This window comes from Gossypium hirsutum, chromosome D07 (genome assembly GCF_007990345.1).
Source record: "Gossypium hirsutum isolate 1008001.06 chromosome D07, Gossypium_hirsutum_v2.1, whole genome shotgun sequence".
In the NCBI taxonomy this organism is placed as follows: domain Eukaryota; kingdom Viridiplantae; phylum Streptophyta; class Magnoliopsida; order Malvales; family Malvaceae; genus Gossypium; species Gossypium hirsutum.
In genome coordinates this window covers 17,346,061-17,367,969 of record NC_053443.1, presented here as the reverse complement: position 1 = coordinate 17,367,969, position 21,909 = coordinate 17,346,061, and the positions used below count along the sequence as shown (strand labels likewise).

Below are 21,909 nucleotides of genomic sequence, written 5' to 3'. Positions count from 1 at the left end.
ACCCCTTCCATTTTCTTCTTCTTTTCTTTGACTTTACTCTTGTCGGTGAAATCTCTAAGTAATTCGTAGTTCTATTTATAGTTTAAAGGGTGTCAAGACCAAAGCAGCTACATTTATTTTGGTGATTGTTAATGTAATAATTGTTTCACATATATAACAGTATATATATGTGTATCATGATCAAAGTTGATAGATTGTGGTATATCCTTCTTTTAATAAATAAAAAATATTTTTATTTTATATAAAAGAAAATTTTCATCCTAGAATTATAATTTATTATCTATAATAGCTTTGTTCGTGGGTTTACCTGAAGTCTTCTTCAATCATTTTAACCCAAACTAATCCAATAATCATTTTGTATAAATAATTGAGTATTAAAAATTATTTTACATGAATATTATATATAGTGGTTTATTATATAAAATAATAGTCTTTTCTATCTTAACCAATGGTTTAGTGTTCGATTCTCGTCTTGGGTATAGATCAATTTTAAAACTCATGATCTCGTCACTGGGCTCGTTCCGATTGGTATCTTAGAAAAAAAATGAGAGATATAAAAAAATTGTTAATACTTTATTATAAAATTTGATTAGAGTCTACTATAAATATAACAAAACTGTCATTTGCATAGTAATCATCATGGTCGTCAAATCCGGTTGATCTCCTTTTGTTTGTTTGCCTCAGTAGTATCTACAATTCTTCACTTTGTTCAACCCAATTTGCTGTATTTTGTTTCTATAAAGTTTAGCTTTAGTAGCAAAAAATTAATTTCAAAATTTTAAAAATTTAAAGTTAAATCTCATTATGGATGAATTTATTGGTATACATATATTTTGAGTAGGTACCTAAAGGATTATTAGTATGTTTAATGTGATTCATCTACTCATTTGATACATCATACTATTCATCCTCTCTTATTTATGTAATTCATGTACTATACGGTACATTACATTATTAATTTAATAGTTGATTCAACCAAAATTTCATGTGAAGAAGTATATTGTTGTTTACAATATTTTGTTACATCGACAATACGAGTGAAAAAAATATAATATGAAATTTATATTTATAAAATAAAGTTAGTAATTGATGTATAGGTGAAATGATAAAATGTTTATGGTTAAATATTGTTTAGAGTTAGGTTCAATTCTTAGACATTGCATTTTTCGTTGTTTTATTTAAAATTTTCATATAAAAATAGTAAAACACAAAACACTGTTATTTTAATATTAATTTTTTATTAAAAAGGTTTTTTAAAGTAATTTTTAATTGAGTTGGTGTCGAGTTGACTCATTACACCAATTCAATAAAACACTTAGATGGTCTAATTTTTCTACTGTCGAGACCACTTTTTATTTTGAAAAATGGAAATCGATTTTGAAAATAGAGTCGCCTCCAATCTTTTATTGAGGTGTGATCGGGTCACCTTAAAAATGATTTTAGGTTTGCGAATTTTGAGAAAACAAGTTCGGGAGTCGGTTAAGCACAAGGAAGGTTAACACCCTCGTAACGCCCAAAATTGGTACCGAATTAATTGTTTAATGTCTTAGTGTCGAAACTTGAAAAGATTTTTAAATACGATCCCATGAAATGAAAGCTTATATAATTGAATTGGCTAAATAGACGAACCTATTTCAAAGAGATAAATCGCCACACTCAATAAGTTAGAGTGCAACAATTCAATCTTTGGAGTTAGATTCGTCTTTCCTTTTTTTTTTTAAATTTATAAAAAATCATATGTTTTAAGAAGGATATTTGATTATTTAAGCCAATCGAGAAATCAGAATACAGTAAGTTAGGGTTCAATTTCTCGAAATTCTTAAACATCAAATATTGCCTTTATTTTAAAATCGAGACAACAAAATGTCATATCCAGTAAGTTAGGATCCAACATTTTGAAATATTAAGAACTTTATTTTAACAATTGTATGGTTTTAATAAAATGAACACTTGATTATCTAAATTCATCAAGAAGAATTGCAGCCCAGTAAGTTAGGGCACAATTCTCTCGAGAACTTATGAACACCAAGCTTTTTTAGGAATTATGAAATAAAATGATTATAGTGCTTTAATAAAATACAACTCTTACAAATGAAACATGATTGAATAACAGCAATATAAATTTACACTAAGGAGCAATCAAGGATGTAATACATCAACATTGATAATTAAGCATCTAATAAATTAATAATCAGTTTTCTAAAGATACTTTGATTAGAAATAAAATAAAATAAAAATATAGTTAATATGAAAATTTAAAAACAATTTGATAATAAATAACCAAAATAAAGTAAAGGAAATAAATAATTTTTAAGAAAGAGATTATTTATGCATTGAAAAAAAACTTTATAATTCGAAATTAATAATATATTTTATACACACATGTACACTAAAAATAATTCCATATAAATTATATATACATATATATAAAAGAACCATGTAATATTATTGTGAAAATAAAATTTGAGTTATATTATGAAATACATTATTTAAAAATAATAAGTAATATATCAAATTTTTATAAAAATATATCAAGAATGATGGAAACAAATAATAATATATCAAGTTGGAAAATAAAAGTGTACAATAGAAATTTTAAAATAATGTTTAATAAATTTAAAACATATTGATAATAATAATTTGAAAGAATTGTGTATTATATCTTAAAATTATATTAATAATCAGTTTGAAAACAATATTAAGCCAATATTAAAATAATATTAAAAATAACGGATTAATATAAGAAATGGTTTATTTTTAAAAAATACTTTTGAAGGCAAAATTAAATATGAAAAAAACATTTTTAAAATTAACAACAATAATTATAATAATATCAACAAATTTTAAAATCGAACCTTAAATAAAGTAGTAAAAAAATGAAAACAAAATTAAATAAATATACAATAGACTCAAAATATTGGTGTATAATGAATTTTAAAATATAAAACAAGCTAAAATAATAATTTATTACATTTTAAACTATAATAATAGTAAATTTAAACACTATCAAAATCAAATATTACAAATAATATTAAATTTTATAACATATGAAAGTAGGATTAATTACATTTAAAAATATTATTGAATTAAAAAAAGAAAACTAAATTTGCATTAAATTGAAACCTATTTCAACGTTGAAGGACTAAATCAGAAATTAAACGCAAAACCTGAATAATCAAAATCAATCCCAGAAAACGGTGCCGTTTAGGCTTGGATCCAAATGAAAACAAAATTAAATATACGGTACAAATTAAAAACACTGAAGAAAATTAGATTGAAACTATATAAAACATAGAGGGACTCATTTCGCAAATAGACCGACGAACGAAAACGCGCGGATCCTGCCCCGGGTCGGGTCACCGCGCGGATACCAGCATCACACGACGCCGTTTTGAGACCACAAGGTCCGGCCTCAAACGACGCCGTTTCTAGCTAGACATAAAAACTAAAATAACCCTAATTTAAACAGACTCTTCTTCCTAAGAAAAAGAAAAGCAGAGACTTAAGATGAACAGATCCTCGACGCCACATTTTGGAACGTACTGCTTATGGGACCTTCAACCCTCGCCCAGCTCCAATTGTGACGGAGCGAACAACGGTCAGGTAAGTTCCTCGCTCTTTTTTCTTTTCTACTTCAATATTAATCAATGAACAACGGAGCAGAAAAAAAATAACAAAGAAAAGATTAATTATCACCTTTCGAATTTTTCTTTTCTCTGAAAATGAGTTTTTTTGTATTCAATTTCTCTGAATGCGGACTGTTTACAGTCTATTCTTGGCTTTTTTATAGCCTGATTTTTTTACAGAGGAAAAGAAAATAAAAATAAATAAAAGGAAAATTGCCCCGTCCTTGTTATTCTGTTATTTTCTTTTGCTCTCGTTTTCGTGTGTTTGCTTGTAGGTACTCGGCCAGCCTGGAGGCGCATCTGTGTGGAGATGATGCACGCGCCTAGTGGCGATGCACGCGCGAGGTTTGTTGGATTCATCTACGGCGCTGAAGCAGGGGTCTGCTGCGGCTTCACCAAATTAGTCTAGAAACCACTAGGGTTTCTGATTTTGGGTTGTTTGGGCTTGATGTATTCGGGTTTGGGCTTGGGTAATGTATTTTGGGTTTTATTATTTAATTTCTGGTATGTGATTAGGTGGTGTATTGGGCTGACTAGGTTGAATATTAGGAAATTTGGATTGGGCTATTTTGGGCCTGCTGGTGTAATGAAAAATTGGACATTTTATTATTTATTTTATATATTTTTTCATATTTGGGTTTTAATAGTTGGGCTCGGGCCGGGAAAATTTTGGGTATTACATCTACATTTGCAAAATGATGGTCTAGTTTTGCCTCCAATCCTTGTACTCTTTGAACTTTTAAAAATTAATCCCTCTGCTTTTAAATCCAGAAATTTAGTTCCTTCATTTGTCTGATTTCAAATTAAAGTTCAATTGATAACACTATTAATTGACTTCCATTAAATTTGAATGTGTCATCATTTAGACTTTAATAACTAAATCATACATTTGAATATTAGAATGTCACATATCAAGGGTGAAACTAAGATGGCTGAGATAAAATTAAAATTTTTGAGGGGTAGGAAGCCAAATGTTTTATATTAGAATAACTTAAATTAAATTATTAATATTTTAGAAGATCTAAAAATGCAAAAAAGTTATTTAATTAAAGGACTAAAATGGATAAAACTAAATGATTAAATTTGAGATAAGCTAAATTAATAAATTTAAAATTCCAAGAGTAGAGGTATTAAGCCTAAAATGATTGCATATATTGGCAATGATTGCTTAATAGAAACATATAATTGCATAAAAAGAATGAGAACATTAAAAAAACACATTTAAATCAAACCTTTTTAACTTCAATAAAATTTCAAAGTAAGCAATACACATCAAGTCTTCACTCAAGTTCATTAATGCACATTGCATTAAGGTATATTCGTCTCATTTACTTAAAATATAGAAAACCATTTACATAATCATCTATAGATATTGCTTTGAAATGATCATGGTGGAGGCAGAACTCCTTGAAGGAACGATGAAATCATGGTAAGAGCACGAGCTGGTTGGTAGCTTGGAACAAAATGGCCTGCGTCTCTCACTGTCACCGAAGTTAGCCCCTCATATTCCTCCACATATCCTCCAACCTGCTTGTTTCCATTCAGCAATTTCAGCAAAAAAACGTATACTTATGAAAAAGAAAAATCATAACAAGCGTTGAGTTGAATGTCATATCAACATTTAAAGGAGTATTTGATTTGATGTGCGATAGATTAATGATGTTAATATTTGAGTTTTGTTTTTACCTCGTCGTTGATGGACCATGGACGCCAAGCAGTCTTGACGGGAAGCTTGAGCTTATTTATAGCATACCTGGTTGAGGTTATTGGGACAACTGAATCTACGTCACCACTGCAACATTTTCCCATCTTAATTAGTTCTAAATATTGAACTTGATGTAGCGTAGGGGTGGGAGAAAAGTTCTTGCTGACATTCAAATCCAACCATCTCAAATGCCAAGATGATTATATCAGTCAAGTTAAACATTGAGATTTAAAATCAAATTTATCTAACGATATTTCTTAAAACGATTGCATAAATCAATTAAACTAAATCCACAATTCAAATTTGTAAAATATTTTACCTATATAACCAGATTTTGAGACCACTTGCCATCAGATTCTTGATGATAGGTAAGACAGTGGTTGGGGTATCACTCTAACTATTAATTGAGTCGCTGAGTGATATAATATAATATGATATTTTAGTTACATAATACTCTCAAAAAACATTAATAATGAACTCACGACAAAAGAGCAAGATGATGGATATAACCTGCATAGATCCCATTTTGAAACCTTAGTATGGAGAGCTGTTTGAACCTCTGCTCTATGCAGATAAGAATACAAATAGTGGTTTGAACATGGATCGAAATTGCTTACCTGAAATGAGAATCATATGACTATGTTTTTACAAATTTGTCCAAAAATCTCTTGAAAACTATTCCAATAATAAATGTTATTTCCATGATCGCATCTTTTGCTTCTTATTTTATTTGTCCGATTTCATTAGACGTGAACCATGATCAAATTAAAAACTATGTAGAAGAATAATCAAAGATTCAAGCCAATTGCTTTTGTTGCTACTTGTAACAGGGAGCACTAGCAATTATATTATTCAAATTCGAATGATTTTGTAAGTTCTTGATCTTAAATTCTAAACCCTAAATGAAATGATCTGATCATATCTTTTATATTTGAATACGCATTATACAAAAGCACTTCAAAATAAATAAAGAGTTGAAGCAACATAGTTGAGTAGATGCTTTTGCAATCCTTGTTTCGATCTTTGAAAAAGGAAGAAAGAATTCAAACAACCAAATTACTATTGTGTTTAATATTGACCTCAATGTAGGGATGATGAGAAAAAATGAATCTCAAATTCATGAGTGTCATACCTAAATTTTACCCGGCCCTTTTATAAATAAAAATAAAATAAAAAAATCCAGTATTTTAACAAGCTGGCCCAGAATACAAGGCCCAAAATACAAGTGCCCCAAAACAAATGAAGAAACCCTAGGGTTTCTAAGGGAGTCTTTAGCACCGCATCCAAGCGCCTTGCACGAGCCGCCTTCACCTGCACGACAAGAAAGGCAACAAGATAGAATCGGCAGAATAACGAGAAACTCGGAGGAAATTCAGCAAGCAAAGATGCAATAGAAATTTCATACCTTTTTTCTTTTTTTCATTGGTCTGCTATAAAAAGCAGACTCAAACATTGTAACAGAGGATTTTTTTTTTGGAACGAAAGAGAATACAAAGAAAAGAAAACAGATTCAAAATTTTTGGAAAACGGAGGTGATTATTTTTTAGTTTACTTTGTGGGTGTTCGATTTTATTTATTATTTATTATTTACTTTTTTTTATTTTTTCTCTTAAAATATAAAAAGGGGGGAAATCAAATAAAAAAAAGGAAAAGCGGGAAAGGAATGTTGGATTGAAAAAAATACAAGAACAAAGAATCAGAAAACATTTTTTTGGAAAGGTGATTTTCGTCGTTTTTAGAGTTTTTTTTTCTTTCGATTTTGTTTACATGTTTTTATATCTTCTAATAGTAGAAAATAATAAGAAAAAAAAGAATGGAGGTGCTTACCTTTGGTTCGGTCCCTTCAAACTGCCGTCAAGGGTGGTGCTGTGGGCGGCGTCATGGCAGTGGTGTGGCTGGGGTTTGGGTTAAGAAAACCCTAGCAGAGAGTTCTCCCCTCCCTTCTCTGTTTTTGAAGAAAATGAAATGAAATGTTTGTTAAAAGTTTTTTTGGGGTTTGAAAAATAGTGTCGTTTAATGGCTATGGATTTGCCTGTTTGGACCCTTGGTGGGCTATTTATCTATTGGGTCCTTTGTTTTTTGAAGTATGTTTAATCATTTTCTTTTATTTCTTTTAAATTCAGCCACACGTTTTATTTTTGTTTCACTTTGGTCCTTATTAAGACGCAGCTTTTTGGAGGGTGGGATTAATTCCCCTTTGGGTCTCCCCTGTTGCGCGCGTTTTAATTTAGTCCCCTTTAGTGTTTTCTATCTTTAAATTCAGCCTTTTAACTCCGTTTAGTTTTCAGTTTAATCTTTAATCTTTCATTTTAGGTTTCTTTAGTTTATTGTGTTAACATTGTTATTATTATTTTTATAATTATTATTGTTGTTATTATTATTACTATATATATACATACACATTTTTTATAATAATATATATACGCATTTTTATATATAGTATGCACGCGTTTTTTATATAATATATATATGCTTTTTTTTACAGTATACGTCTACCTATATATATTTTATACATATGGTTTTTTTATATTCATTTTCTATAGTATATACATTTTTGTTATTTTACTTTTAAATCATTATAAGTTTTTTTTATTCTATATATTCCGTTATGTATATACATATTGTACATATATATAAGTGTTTAAATACTTATATATATATATGTATTTTCATGATTTACCAATATATACTTATACACCTTTTTTATTTTGTAAATATATACATATACATACTTTGATATTTTTATCTTGTTTTTCATAATTTCAAATGTATATATATTTTGTACCTCTTATTCTTTATATTTTTGTTTATTTCCTCCATTTGTTTATTGATTTAGGTTGTCATTTATATTTTAAAAGAATATTTTTTATTTTGTTTATTTATTTGATACTTTGCATGTTATCGATTTTGTTTATTCATTTATTCATATTATTTCTATGCCATTGTAATATTTATTATTGCATTGTATATTTAATGTAGCATCACATCATTTTTTTACTCGATTTCAAACTTTTCAAAATTGAGATAATGCTTGTATTTAGGATTTTCAAGGAAATTGAGCCCTAACGTATTGGGTTCTGATTTTCTTCGTTAAATCTAACAATCGAGCATTTCTCTTTAATCAAAAAAATAAGAACTCATTATTGGGAATTCAACACGTTGTGTCCTAACGTATTGGATGTGACGCATTGATTTCTCGAAATGAAGATTTTTTCTAAAAAAATAATAAAGGAAATATTTCAAGTTTGGATTTTGGAGGAATTGTGCCCTAACGTATTGGGTCGCGATTTCTTAAATCTTGAATAAATGGATATTCTTTTAAATTTTTATTACACGAGTATTCTGGTCTAATTCATTTTTGAGGAAATTAGAATGTCGTGCCCTAACGCATTGGGTGTGACATTTTCTTTCTCTGAAATGATAAGGGTCTTAATATGTAACGTTTTAAAGTTTTTGCTAAGGATTATATATTTTCAAATTTTCGACATTAAGACATTAATTAATTAACTAGGTACCAAATTTTGGGCGTTATGAGGGTGCTAATCCTTTCTCATACGTAACCGACTCCCGGACCCGTTTTTCTAAAATTCGTAGACCAAAGTCGTTTTTAGGTGACCCAATCACACCTTAATAAAATATTGGTGGCGACTCCAAATTTTAATCGACAACTAATTTTTGTTTTTTTTCCAAAAATAAAAAGTTGGTTTCGACAATAGGTACATTTGGTTATCTAATAGTGAGTCATTAATGTAAGAAAGTAAGACTTACCGAACAGTATGAAGTTTTTATTGATGAAGAATTTTGTTGACAAAGCAGCGCATAAATGTTATACCGATTAATATCACCAAACTCATTATACGCTTTGGATTTGAAGTTACCACACTCTTTTGGATCTTTACCGTTTAAATAGTGACAATAGGTGTGGATTCCTTTATTAGTTTCATCTGAATTCAAAGCATGTGTTCATAAATAATCAAATCGGCCCAAAGCATTTGTACTGTCATCGATCCAACCATTCCCAACCTACAAATTTACCACCAAGTTAGGTCAAAATCATTACATTTGTATAGTTATCTAATGCTTATTTCGTATGGGTATGCTTAATATATTCAAATACATACATTAAATACAATTTAAAATGAAAAGTTCGAGTAATAATGTTAATTTCATATTTGAACATACTACTATGCCTTTAAGATTAATTAGGGTTTGATTTGCATTCTTGTTGTTGAGAAAAATGGTATAAGCAAGTTGAGGCACATAGTGGCCAGTGTAACTCTCTCCGGTAATGTAGAAATCTCGGGTTTCATATCGAGGGAACCTCTCAAGCCAGTTGACAAGAAAGGCATACGCATCTTTTGCAGTGCTCTTATCACCTGTATGTTGATAATTAGTGGAGGTATTCGAATATGAAAAGCCTACTCCAACTGGTGATTCTAAGAAGATAATGTTTGCCACTGTCAAAGTTCAATCAAAATATAGTTAATTTCTAGTAGTAACAATGTAAATATAGACCATCTTAAAGGAAGAAGTAAGACCATTGTTCCATGCAAAATTGTTACGAAAAAGTGTTTCGCCATCATTATTTACTCTGAAAGGGCTAATTCCGTCATTGCTCCAATTAATGAAGAGCATCCTGGTCCTGAAATTGTTGGAAATTAAACCAAAGATGAGGATTAATTAACATGTTGTTTAGTTTAATAGAAATTGTTTTAGGACCATACTCTCAAAGTGTATGTTAGGTAAAAAATGCCCTCTTATTCTCCTTCATAAAAAAAGAAAATATTATCTCTTCACTTGTAAAATAAATTTGTCCATGAATTGGTTCGTACTAGGATGTAGTCTGAATTGTCTAGACTTGTTTTTGGTCTAATTTAATTCAGTTTGTCGGCTTGAATCCATTATCATGTTATAATTAATTTTTTTAAAAAATACTAATATTGATAAATTCTTACAATTAGTTGATTGAGTCTTAGCTTGGATGATATCGACATTGTTGGCAGTAGAAGAACATGGGTTCAAACGGGTTAAAGCGCATTTAGTTCTAGGCATTGTATCAATTAAATTCGTATAATTAAATTTAAAGTAAAACTATTTTTTATTAATAAATCAAAATAAAAAATCCAAGCCTATCCAAATTAAGCAATGTTAGCTCTTTCTTTTGGTGGATTTAATGTAAACCAGATGAAAAATTAAAGAATTTTCATGTGATTGAAACATTAAAAAGTAAAATGCAAATATGAAGAATGATTAGAGTATACACAATGACTCATAACGATAGATGATTGACAATAACCATACCTCCATTGAGCCATAAAACCAATGGATTTGTGGAAGAGTTGTCTGGTGACTCGACAAAATAGTAGAAAAGTGCTCTACCAGCCTTAGAATCAACAGTCACACATCCCGTATAATGGTTGAAATCAACACCATTATGTTGACCAGGCAATGCACTAATTTTATCAGTCTCCATGGATCCATCTTGAGGCTGAATATAATTAGGATAATTCCCAGTTTTCTCATTCAACCATGCCCAAGAATGCACTACCGGAGATGGTTTCTTTGACAATCTGGACTTGAGAAAGTTATTAAGGACTTCTGCCTCATTAGCTTCTCCATATATTATGAGATGCCACAAAAGGCACATGGAGAGTAGCATCCATGTATATGACACCCTTTTCATCTTTTTTTCTATTGTTTGACTTTATTGTTATTGGTGAAATCTGTAAGAAATTCTAATCTTATTTATAGTTTAGAGGGCGTCAAGATTAAGACAACTAGATTTTATTTTGGCGATTAATAATGCAATTGTTATTTCATATATGGGGCAATTTACACAAAAAAAGCCATTTTTTAAAAAAATTACCGAAATGGGCCCATTATTTAATTATTTATCGGAATAGTCCATTTTCTGACAAATCGCGTCCACGTCAGCACTATGTCAGGGGACGCGCTAGGAAATCGCTTCCATGTCAGCGCGCTTTGCTGACATGGCAACAAATCGCGCCCTCTAGGACGCGATTTGCTGCCACGTCAGCACAACTCGCTAATGTGGCTGCGATTTGTTCCGCGCATGAACAGTGCTCCAACGGTCAAAAATTTGATCGTTGCCCCCCCAACGGTAAAAAAAAACTATAAATACCCCCCACTCCTTTTTTTTCACAAACTAATCCTTTCTCAAATTTCCTTTCAATTTCCTCTCAATTTCCTCAAAAATTCTCTCAAATCCATATTTAATTTCAATTTTCTCTCAAGGTCCTCTTAAATTTATCTTAACTCCCTTTTTTTAAATAATTTTAAAAATATTTTTAAAAATTTTTTAAACCGTAAAAATTTGTACGATTTCAGCAATGGCCGGAGAATTGACTCGTCTTGATAAGCATCACATATCGGTGGAACAAATGAAAATGGTAAGTATTAAATTTAATTTTTAAATATTATTTAAGAATTTTTTATTAATGTATTTTTAGATAATTATTAATTTATTATTTGTTATAAAAGTCTGTAGATCGAGTATTGGAATGCAATATCCGGAATATGCATGCTCCTCCATCACCGTTGGTAGAGAACTACCTGCGAGAAGCAAATTTTTGGCACGTGACGACGGTAGGCCGGGGATACAAGGTGGACCCGAAACTAATCAGTGCATTGATCGAGAGGTGGAGACCCGAGACGCGTACATTCCATCTTCCATGTGGAGAGTGCACTATCACTCTAGAAGATGTCAGTCTGCAATTGGGATTGTCGGTGGACGGGTATCTAGTCACCTGGTCTGCCTAATCTAGCGATTAGGGGCGGTGTGCTACGAGCTTTTGAGCGCTATTCCGGAGAAAATGGAGGGAGGTAAGATCGAGATGGGTTGGTTACGTGACACATTCCCTGATCCAGATGAAGATTCAAACGAAATTGAAAGAATTCGATAAGCTCGGGCATACATTCTTCAATTAATTAGAGGTTATCTGATGCCCGACACGTCACAGAGCCGCGTACATCTAAGATGGCTGCTGAAACTCGTTGATTTTAGAGTAGCTGGTGAATTGAGTTGGGGGTCTACCGTTTTGGCAACGTTATATCGGGATATGTGCAGGGTGACGCTACCGAGGAGAGCAAAAATCGGAGGTTGCCTGTCACTACTGCAATCATGGGCACGGTTGATTTGTACCAACGGCTTGCAGTATGGAAATGCGTCTCGGTATTGTTTAAAGGTCCAAAACAGACGATTGAACACTTCGCATCCACGTAGCAATCGGCCGTTGTAGTACGCATGTTCCGTTTCAAGGTTTGTGATGGCACCTGGGACGTATCTCTCTAGCACTTGACACCACTGCCATATTTCATTATATGAGGCGTCCCACCCACTATGCATCTTCTCCAACATCTTTTGCTTAGCTATCCAAGCCTTGCGGTAAGAGGGCGTGTACCCCATTTGGCTACGAATATTGGCAATTAACACCAGCACTGAAGTCCTGGGATCTGCTTTTACCGTGGGCAGTATCAAGCTAGCTAACATAGCTGAATCCATCTTGGGATGATCTTGTAAAACACCTGTAAACCGAGTACATTAAATAATGCAACATTGCATAATAAAAGTATTATTCAGAAACCGTCAATACTATACCTGCAGCACATGTATGTGGACCTTTGTACTTTTTGATCTCCCACAACCCTATCCTTTTCCTTAACGAGACATAGATTTTCCATGAACATGTGCCGTCTTGGACCGCACACTTCGCCTTAAACTTATCAGATTTGGATTTAACGACGTGGTAGTTAACGCCGTTTTTGATGCTATGTTGTTTCAAAGCACCAATAAAACTATCCTTGTTGGTAAACTGATTACCAACTTCAAATTCATCGGAATCTACCCCCGAACTTGTACGATCACACAACCGGTGTGGTAAATCTGGAAACTCTAACGCATCATCTGCAGACAGATCGATATTATGCATGTGGGCTGGAGGTGAGTATGCTCTGAATCGTGGATTTTCTTCTTCATCTGAACTCCTTTCAGCATCTTCAAGTTCTGTTGGAATAGGCTCCGGTTCAAAAAATAAGCCAACTTCTGCACCATTCAGCCCGGGTTCTCGAGGTGGATCCACATCGGACTCATCTCCTAACCCACAATCATCTGCAGCGTACGAGGTCCCCTCACCGGTTGACGTCGTAGGGAGTACATCATCCCTTCTTCTGGGCATTTGATAATGTCCCCAATTGGATGTAGATTGCCACCCATTAGAACTTGATGCCGTTCCCCAATACGTATTTCCAGCATCAAACATCGAGCCATCGACGTACATGTCCCATCCACCGACAGAGTGTCTTGCAGGGGATGTGCATTCGACACCGCTACCCAACATGGGCTGTTCCGTATTTTGTAACCCGCTAACCGAGTGTCGGCCAAGGGTCGTGTATACATCTCGAACACTGGTCGCAAGTACATCACTTGGCGATGTAAATTGTACATATAACTCAATATAATGTGCTCCACTAGCAAGATGAGTCTGCACCATTGCCTCCAAGCTACGAGCACTTTTTATGTCGAACGAGTCATATGTCACCAGATCAACAGAAGAACAAAATCGATACGTGATAGACAGAACTTTCATTGGCGTCGTTCCGAAAATTTTACGCCTAATTCTTTTACGAAGTTCTGTTAAATCTATGTTCCAGTTAAAAAATAGTTGCACCGTATTCTCCGACAAAAAAATAACACCATTCTTGGTGTGGCAAACCTCACCATTTTAGTAAATAACAACATTAATACGTTCACTCATATTTGAAACTCTAACCTTCTTAGCCTCTCTAAATTGTTTCTGCTGTGACTTATGCATTCTGAGAACATTTTCTGCCTAATTTATAGCCTCAGCCCAAACATGCTACTGTAGCAAAAACGCGTCCACGAAGCCGTGATTTCACAAACTCTTCTCAAATAGCATCCCGCTAGAAGCGATTTTATACTATTTGCTCAGAAACGTCAAAAAAAATATTTCTTCCATGACCTACTGTAGCAAAAGCGCGTCCACGAGGGCGCGATTTCACTAATTCGTCTCAAATAGCATCCTGCTAGAATCGATTTTATACTATTTGCTCAGAAACGTCAAAAAAAATTATTTCATCCATGACCTACTGTAGCAAAAGCGTGTCCACGAGGATTTCACAAATTCTTCTCAAATAGCATCCTACTAGAAGCGAATTTATACTATTTGATCAGAAACGTTAACTCGAAATTATTTCTTCCAGGACCTAAAAACCCTAAAAAGCCTGAACCCTAAACCCTAAAAGCCAAAAAAACATAACGTGGGAAACACGGCAAAATCGCGTTCCCCAGAACGCGTTACGTGTAAGGAAATCGCGGCCACGTCAGAGCGCTTTGCTGACGTGGCAACAAATCGCGCCCCCTGACATTGTGCTGATGTGGACGCGATTTGCCGGAAAATGGACCATTCCGGTAAATAATTAAATAATGGGCCCATTTCGGTAATTTTTAAAAAACGGCTTTTATTGGTAAATTGCCCTCATATATGTAGCCATTTATATATATATCATGAAAAAAGTTGATAAATTGTCGTATATCCTTCTTTTAATAAATAAAATAATTATTTTTATTCTATTTTTTAAAAGAAAATTTTCAATGAGATAATAATTAATCATTTAGATTTGTTGATGAATTGAACTTGAAGTCTTTTTCAACTAATCCAATAATATTTTTTTATAACTAGTAGAATACTAGGAATTATTTTATATAAATATTATTTATATTAGTAATTAAGTGACTCACCGACTTGTTTGCCTCAAATCAATCAAACATTATCCTAATTTAAAAAAAAGTATTAAATGATGAAACTTTTAAAAAATAAATTATTCTCAAAGTCACTAAAATTATTAAGTCTACGTTTTAGTCTAAAGTTAATTTTTTTTTTAAAACAAATCTTAATTTTTTTAAAAATAAAATAAAAATATTTTTTTAAGGTTTTGAACTTGGTCCATAACATTCTAAAAATTCAATCTTACCTATGCAACCAAAATTTAATTTACATAATAATTTATATTTTCATTAGTTTATCTTATATCAAATTTTACTTGGAACAGTGTTATGTGGCACTTAGATAACACAGGTTGAAGTTTTATGATAATAATTAAAATAAATAAATTGTTGTTATTTTTTAAAAATTCATTATTTTTATATTATTTCTCCTTCATTCATTATTATTTTATAATTAACCTTAAATATTTTTTTGTTATTAAATAATAATTCAAGTCCAACTTACTCGAATTTATAAAATCTTTGTCGAATTTAAGCTCTAATATTTGTACAATTGCAAGGAATTTTTTTCCCTAGAAAATACAATTACAAGAATTACATTAATATATAACAAAGCTATCATTTGCATAGTATCGACAAATCAACACTTCGTTCAACCCAATTTGCTGTATTCTGTTTCTTGCTTTGGAGGCATCATTTTTTTTTTCTTCCAACTTATCTGTTAATTTTGTAATTCAATTTTTTAGAAAATGCTAAAATAACTTAGCTAACTTAATTAAATATTTCGATTATTTCAGTTAATAATTAAATCAGAACTACATCTTTCATTAAAAAAAACATTTTGAAGAATTCGATCACTTATTATTTTAAAAAAATCAATTAACCAAATTGATTGAATTAATAATTTATGTTTATGAGTTTATAAAAATTTATTTATGTTTATAAATTCTTTCACATCAAATTTTTATTCTGATAAAATTTTGATTTAATGGTAAAAAAACATATTAAAAATTTCAAAATTTTAAAGATAAATCTCATCATGTATGAATTTATTGTAATATAGCATTTTTCATGTTGTGAATGACTAAATGCATAAAGGATCATTAGTATGCTTTTGGGATTCATGTACTCATGTAGTACATGGTATTATTTATCCTCTCCTGTTTATGTAATCTATGTATCATATGGTACATTGAATTATTGATTCAATAAAAATTTCTTGTAAGATACATATTGATGCTTATATGATGAGATATATGTAATCTATTTTTCTACATGTACAAAATGATGGTCTAATTCTACCTCCCATCCTTCTATTTTTTGTGTTGATACAAATGCTTAACAAAAGGGAGATAAGGAAGAGAAGACAGTGGTGATTGGAGGATCGGTTTACTTGTGATAGATAGAGAGTCGAAGTATGGGTAAGAGATTAAAGGGAGAGGAGAGGAGAAAGAAGGGAGACGGAAATAGGAGATAGTTGCAAAGATATTTAGGTTTTCTTGGGGAAAAAGATAGGATCCTTTGCCCATCATGTTCAAGGGTATATATGAGGGGTAGTGCCATGTGGCTGACAATATGGATGGTAGGTTAGCCCATGTGGTCGGCTAGGTGGTAGGGCCATTGTAGAACAATTGTTAGCATGTGTTGTACTATGTGGTCTTGCTCTGACATTCTCCTTATGGAGGTTGTACGATGTTGCTATGCCTCAATGGTCTCCCAGTAGTCCCCATGGAAAGGTTCATAGCGGATGGTGTCTTAGCTGGTTCAAGTAGGATTTGCGAATGGTTGGTCATGGATTAGTCGAAGGGCCACCATAAAAGGTATCAAACAAATGATCACTTGTAGGTCACATCCAATGGGGGTTCTTTCCAAACCGCCCTGTGTTCAGCCACATGTCATTGTTGGGGTAAGGGTATAACAAATATCCCATTTAGTCAAGAGGTATGTTATAAAGTGACCTACCTCAAGACCATCCGGACGAATTCTCAACAGAGGGTGCTTGAGCAAATAAAGTAGCAAATGGGATGACATACCCAGAGTTGCCTATTTTGCATGCTGAGGATGCTCCATGAAAGTGAGAGATGCACCAAAGGTTCTAGTGTTGGATCTAGTGTGTAACTACCCAACTTTCTTTTATTTAAATTGCTTGAAACATGTTAAGTAGTTTAATTTGGTTAGGTGGTTAACATCATGAAGTGTTTGTTTTGGTGTGTGTAAAGAGGGGATTTCTTTTTGTCCTTCGTTAGTAGTTTGGGTAACTTTAAACTCTAAATGTGCTGGTGGGTTAGATTTTATCAAACTCTTCTTGATTTATTCTTTTTTTATTTTTATTTTTTTAAATAATAAAGTTCCCTAATTTTCCTTCTTCCCAAACCATCCACTTCCCTCTCTCTTAGTCACGTTTCTTTTTCTTTTTACCTTATAATTTTAATTATGATCCCTCTATTGTTTTAGATTAGTTTCAATTTCTATCCTTATACTCCACTTAAATTTAAGATTTAATCATTATACTTTAATTTTTGGCATAAATTGGTATCTCAACATGTACAATGCCATTAGATAATTTAAATACTTTATTTTGATTAAAATACTAACATTAATTTTAAGAATTCTTAACACGGTTGAAATTCTTTATAAAATTCAATTCAGATCTATTATAATGTCATTTTCTATTACATAATTATCAAATGGGTTCCTTTTTCTAATTTTAGGATGTCATTCCAACAAATTTAAAAAAAAAAATTAATTGCATCTAAATTTTTAAATCTGAATTTTTTATTTTTATTTTGTTTGATCTAAGATTGGTTAAAGATACTTGTTTCATTAGGTTTAAATTCTAATTTGATGGTAATATTTTCTACTTTTTAATTGCATGGATGGTTAAAATGTGTGCTAGAAATTAAAGTAATTTATAATGTTTTGTTGTTTAAATTTATTTTGGATGCATTATTAAGTTCTTCATTTGGTTGTTCACTAATTATTTGCTATTTGTTAAATTCTTTTGAATAATTATAATTATTGTTATGTGGCACATAAAATTGAACATTTGTTATAATTTGATATATTTATAATTCAATTATTTTTTAAAATATAAACCATTTAATCATAATTCAATTAGTATAAGTATAGGCATAAAAGAAATGACAACAGAAAACACACATTTAAATCAAACCCTTTTAATCTTTTTAAGACAAATCAAATTTCAAAATAAACAATACACATAAGCTCATCATTCGAACATTATATTTGTCTCATGTACCTTTATTATTATTATTATTTGAAATAGAAAATCATTAGCTCAATCATCTATTGATGTTGCTTTGAAATGATCATGCCGGAGGTAAAGCTCCTTGAAGGAAAGATGAAATCATGGTAAGAGCACGAGCTGGTTGGTAGCTTGGAACTAAATGGCCTGCGTCTCTCACTGTCACCAATGTCAGCCCTTCATATTCCTCCACATATCCTCCAACCTGCTTGTTCTCATTCAACAATTTCAGGCAAAATGGTTATAACTCGAAACGTATACTTATGTAAAAGAAAATCCATAACAAGTGTTAAGTTGAAAGTCATATTTGCATCTAAGAAGGTAGTTGATTTGAGGTATGATAACTTAGTATTAATTGATCAGGTAAAGTCAGCCTAACACTGATTCCTTGAGGTAACTTGTTAATAGAATATGACTTTATTTTAAAGAAAATAAATTAAGTATCAAATGTTATAGAGAGAGGCATAAAATGGTAATATTTAAGTTTTGTTTTTACCTCGTCGTTGGTGGACCATGGACGCCAAGCAGCCTTGACAGGAAGCTTGAGTTTCTGTATAGCATACCTGGTTGAGGTAATTGGGACTACTGAATCTACGTCACCACTGCAACATTTTCCCATCTTAATTAGTTGTAGGAGAAAAGTTATAAATGTCCAAATATGCTAAATAAAAGTAAGCTGAGCTTTTACCTATATAACCAAATTTGAAGACCACTTGTCATCAGATTCTTGATGATAGGTAAGATAGTGGCTGGACTATCAATCCAACTATCAATTGAGTGGCTGAGTGATATAACATTATAAAATATATTAAAATAAATACTAACAAAAAACAAACTTAATAATCTTAATTTAGAAGCCGCGACAAAAGAGCAGGATCATAGATACAACCTGCATAGATCCCATGTTGAAACCTTAGCATGGAGAGCTGTTTGGACCTCTGCTCTATTCAGATAAGACGACATATAGTAGGTTGAACATGGATCGAAATTGTTTACCTGAAATGAGAATCATATTACCATGTTATTACAAATTTATCTAAACATCTCTTGAAAATTATTTCAATATAAATATTTTTGCCATGGTTGCAACTTTTGCTTCTTATTAGACTTGTCTAATTACATTAGACGTTAACCTTGATCATATTAAAAACTACTTAGAAGAATAATCAGTGATTCAAGCCAATTGTTAATGTTGTCACTTTTAAGAGGTGGCACTCAACAATTATACTATTCAGATTGGAATTCTTTTATGTATTTTGAGAATTAATGGAATGGTCATATAGTACTCTAAGATCAATAAACAACTAAAGCAACATAATTCAATAGGTAAGAGTTCGAAAATCGATCTTGCAATCCCTTTTTCTTTCTTCTTGAAAAAAAAATTCAAACAACAAAATATTTATTGTGTTTAATACTAATCTAAATGAATGGATGATGAGAAAAATGAATTTCAAATTTCAAAATCCAGTTATCTAACTAGGAGCCATTAATGTAACAAAGTAAGATGACTTACCGAATCATATGAGTTTTTTATTGATGAAGAATCTTGCTGACAAAGTGGGGCATAAATGTTATATCCATCAATATCACCAGGCTCATTATAGGCTTTGATTACGAAGTCACCGCACTCTTTTGGATCTTTATCATTAAAATAGTGGCAATAGGTGTGGATTCCTTTGTTAGTTTCATCTGAATTCAAAGCATGTGTCCATAAATAGTCAAATTGGCCCCAATAGCCTGTATGATCATCAATCCAACCATTCCCAACCTAAAAATTTTGCCATCGATAAGAAAAGTTAGGTCAAAATCATTACATTTGTATACTTATTTAATATGGATATGATTAATATATTCAAATGCAAATCATATACGTATATTAAAAATAATTTAAAATGAGAATTTCATGTAATAATATTGATTTCGTATTTGAACATACTGCTATGCCTTTAAGATTAATTAAGGTTTGATTTGCTTTCTTGTTGTTGAGAAAAATGGTGTAAGCAAGCTGAGGCACATAGTGACCAGCGTAACTCTCTCCGGTAATGTAGAAATCTCGAGTTTTATACTGAGGGAACCTCTCGAGCCAGTTGATAAGAAAGGTATAGGCATCTCTTGCAGTGCTCTTGTCTCCTGTATGTTGGTAATCTGAGGAAGTATTCGAATAGGAAAAGCCTACTCCAGCTGGTGATTCCAAGAAGATTACATTCGCCACTGTCAAAGTTCAACCAAAATGTAGTTAGTTTATACTATTAACAATGTAAATGTAGATTATAGTAAAGGAAGAAATAAGACCATTGTTCCATGCAAAATTGTTACGGAATAGTGTTTCGCCATCATTGTTTACTCTAAAAGGACCTAATTCCGTCATTGCTCCGATTAATGAAGAACATCCTGGTCCTGAAAATGCCAAAAATGAAACCAAAGATGATGATTAATTAACAAGTTGTTTAGTTTAATAGAAGTTGTTAAAGTTAGGACCATACTTTCAAAGTGTATGTTAGATAAAAACACCATATTTTTATATTTATATTTTGTCTCCTTTATTAAAAATAACATTATCTCTTCACTTATAAAATAAATTTGTCTATGAATTGGTTCATGGATGCAGTTTGAATTGTTCAAGCTTCTTTTTGGCTTAGTATAATTCAGTATGTCGACTTGAATCCATTATCACCTTATAATTAAAAATTAAAAAAATTAATATTTATAAATTCTTATAATTAAAAATAAATAAAGTAATTAACAAATCGATATTAAATTGTTCTTATCCAAGTCGATCTAAATTAAGCAATGCTAGCTCGACCTTTGGAACCGGATGAAAAATTAAAGAATTTTCTTGTGATTGAAACATTAAAAGTAAAATGAAAATATGAAGAACGATTGATAATTGACAATAACCATACCTCCATTGAGCCATAAAACCAATGGATTTGTGGAAGAGTTGTTGGGGGACTCGGCAAAATAGTAGAAAAGTGCTCTTCCAGCCTTAGAATCAACAGTCACATATCCTGAATAATGGTTGAAATCAACAACATTAGGTTGACTAGGCAATGCACCGATTTTATCAGCCTCCATGGATCCATCTTGAGGCTGAATATAATTAGGATAATTCCCAGTTTTCTCATTTAACCATGCCCAAGAATGCACCGTCGGAGATGGTTTCTTTGACAATCTGGACTTAAGAAAGTCACCAAGGACTTCTGCCTCGTTGGCTTCTCCATATATTATGAGATGCCCCAAAAGGCACATGGAGAGTAGCATCCATGTACATGCCACCCCTTTCATTTTTTTTCTTCTTCTTTTATTTGACTTAACTCTTGTTGGTGAAATCTGTAAGAAATCCATAGCTCTATTTATAGTTTAGAGGGTGTCAAAACCAAGGCAGCTACATTTATTTTGGTGATTGTTAATGTAATTATTGTTTCACATATATACATATATATGCCATGAACAAAGTTGATAGATTGTGGTATATCCTTCTTTTAATAAATAAAATATTTTTTTATTCTATATATAAAAGAGAATTTTCATAGTATTATTCTATGATGGT

General features: G+C 31.6%; 1 protein-coding gene, 1 long non-coding RNA gene and 1 pseudogene across 2 annotated transcripts; 1 reads left to right on the top strand and 2 right to left on the bottom strand.

The window, feature by feature from the left end:
* Positions 1–3,077: 3,077 nt before the first annotated feature.
* Positions 3,078–4,256, top strand: LOC121219442 (uncharacterized). Its single transcript, XR_005916194.1, has 2 exons — positions 3,078–3,603; positions 3,902–4,256. It is a non-coding gene; the product is annotated as an uncharacterized lncRNA (long non-coding RNA).
* Positions 4,257–4,846: 590 nt separating this feature from the next.
* On the bottom strand, positions 4,847–11,014 carry LOC121219440 (serine carboxypeptidase 1-like; annotated as a pseudogene).
* Positions 11,015–18,254: 7,240 nt separating this feature from the next.
* Positions 18,255–21,663, bottom strand: LOC107953128 (serine carboxypeptidase 1). The gene is made up of 8 exons (XM_041097623.1): positions 21,263–21,663; positions 20,652–20,756; positions 20,296–20,570; positions 19,873–20,127; positions 19,249–19,355; positions 19,048–19,140; positions 18,856–18,961; positions 18,255–18,564 (listed from the first exon to the last, which is right to left on the bottom strand). The coding sequence occupies exons 1-8, from the start codon at positions 21,642–21,644 to the stop codon at positions 18,424–18,426; spliced, it is 1,464 nt and encodes a 487-aa protein (XP_040953557.1). The 5' UTR covers positions 21,645–21,663; the 3' UTR covers positions 18,255–18,423.
* Positions 21,664–21,909: the final 246 nt, after the last annotated feature.

Bases quoted from the DNA above. Each gene is read 5' to 3' on its own strand.
- LOC107953128 (XM_041097623.1), bottom strand. From the start codon at position 21,644: ATGAAAGGGGTGGCATGTACATGGATGCTACTCTCCATGTGCCTTTTG. The intron at 20,757-21,262 runs GTATGGTTATTG...TGGCATTTTCAG, and splicing joins GGTTTTATGGCTCAATGGAG to GACCAGGATGTTCTTCATTA. The intron at 18,962-19,047 runs GTAAAAGCTCAG...AAAATGTTGCAG, and splicing joins CTTCAAATTTGGTTATATAG to TGGTGACGTAGATTCAGTAG.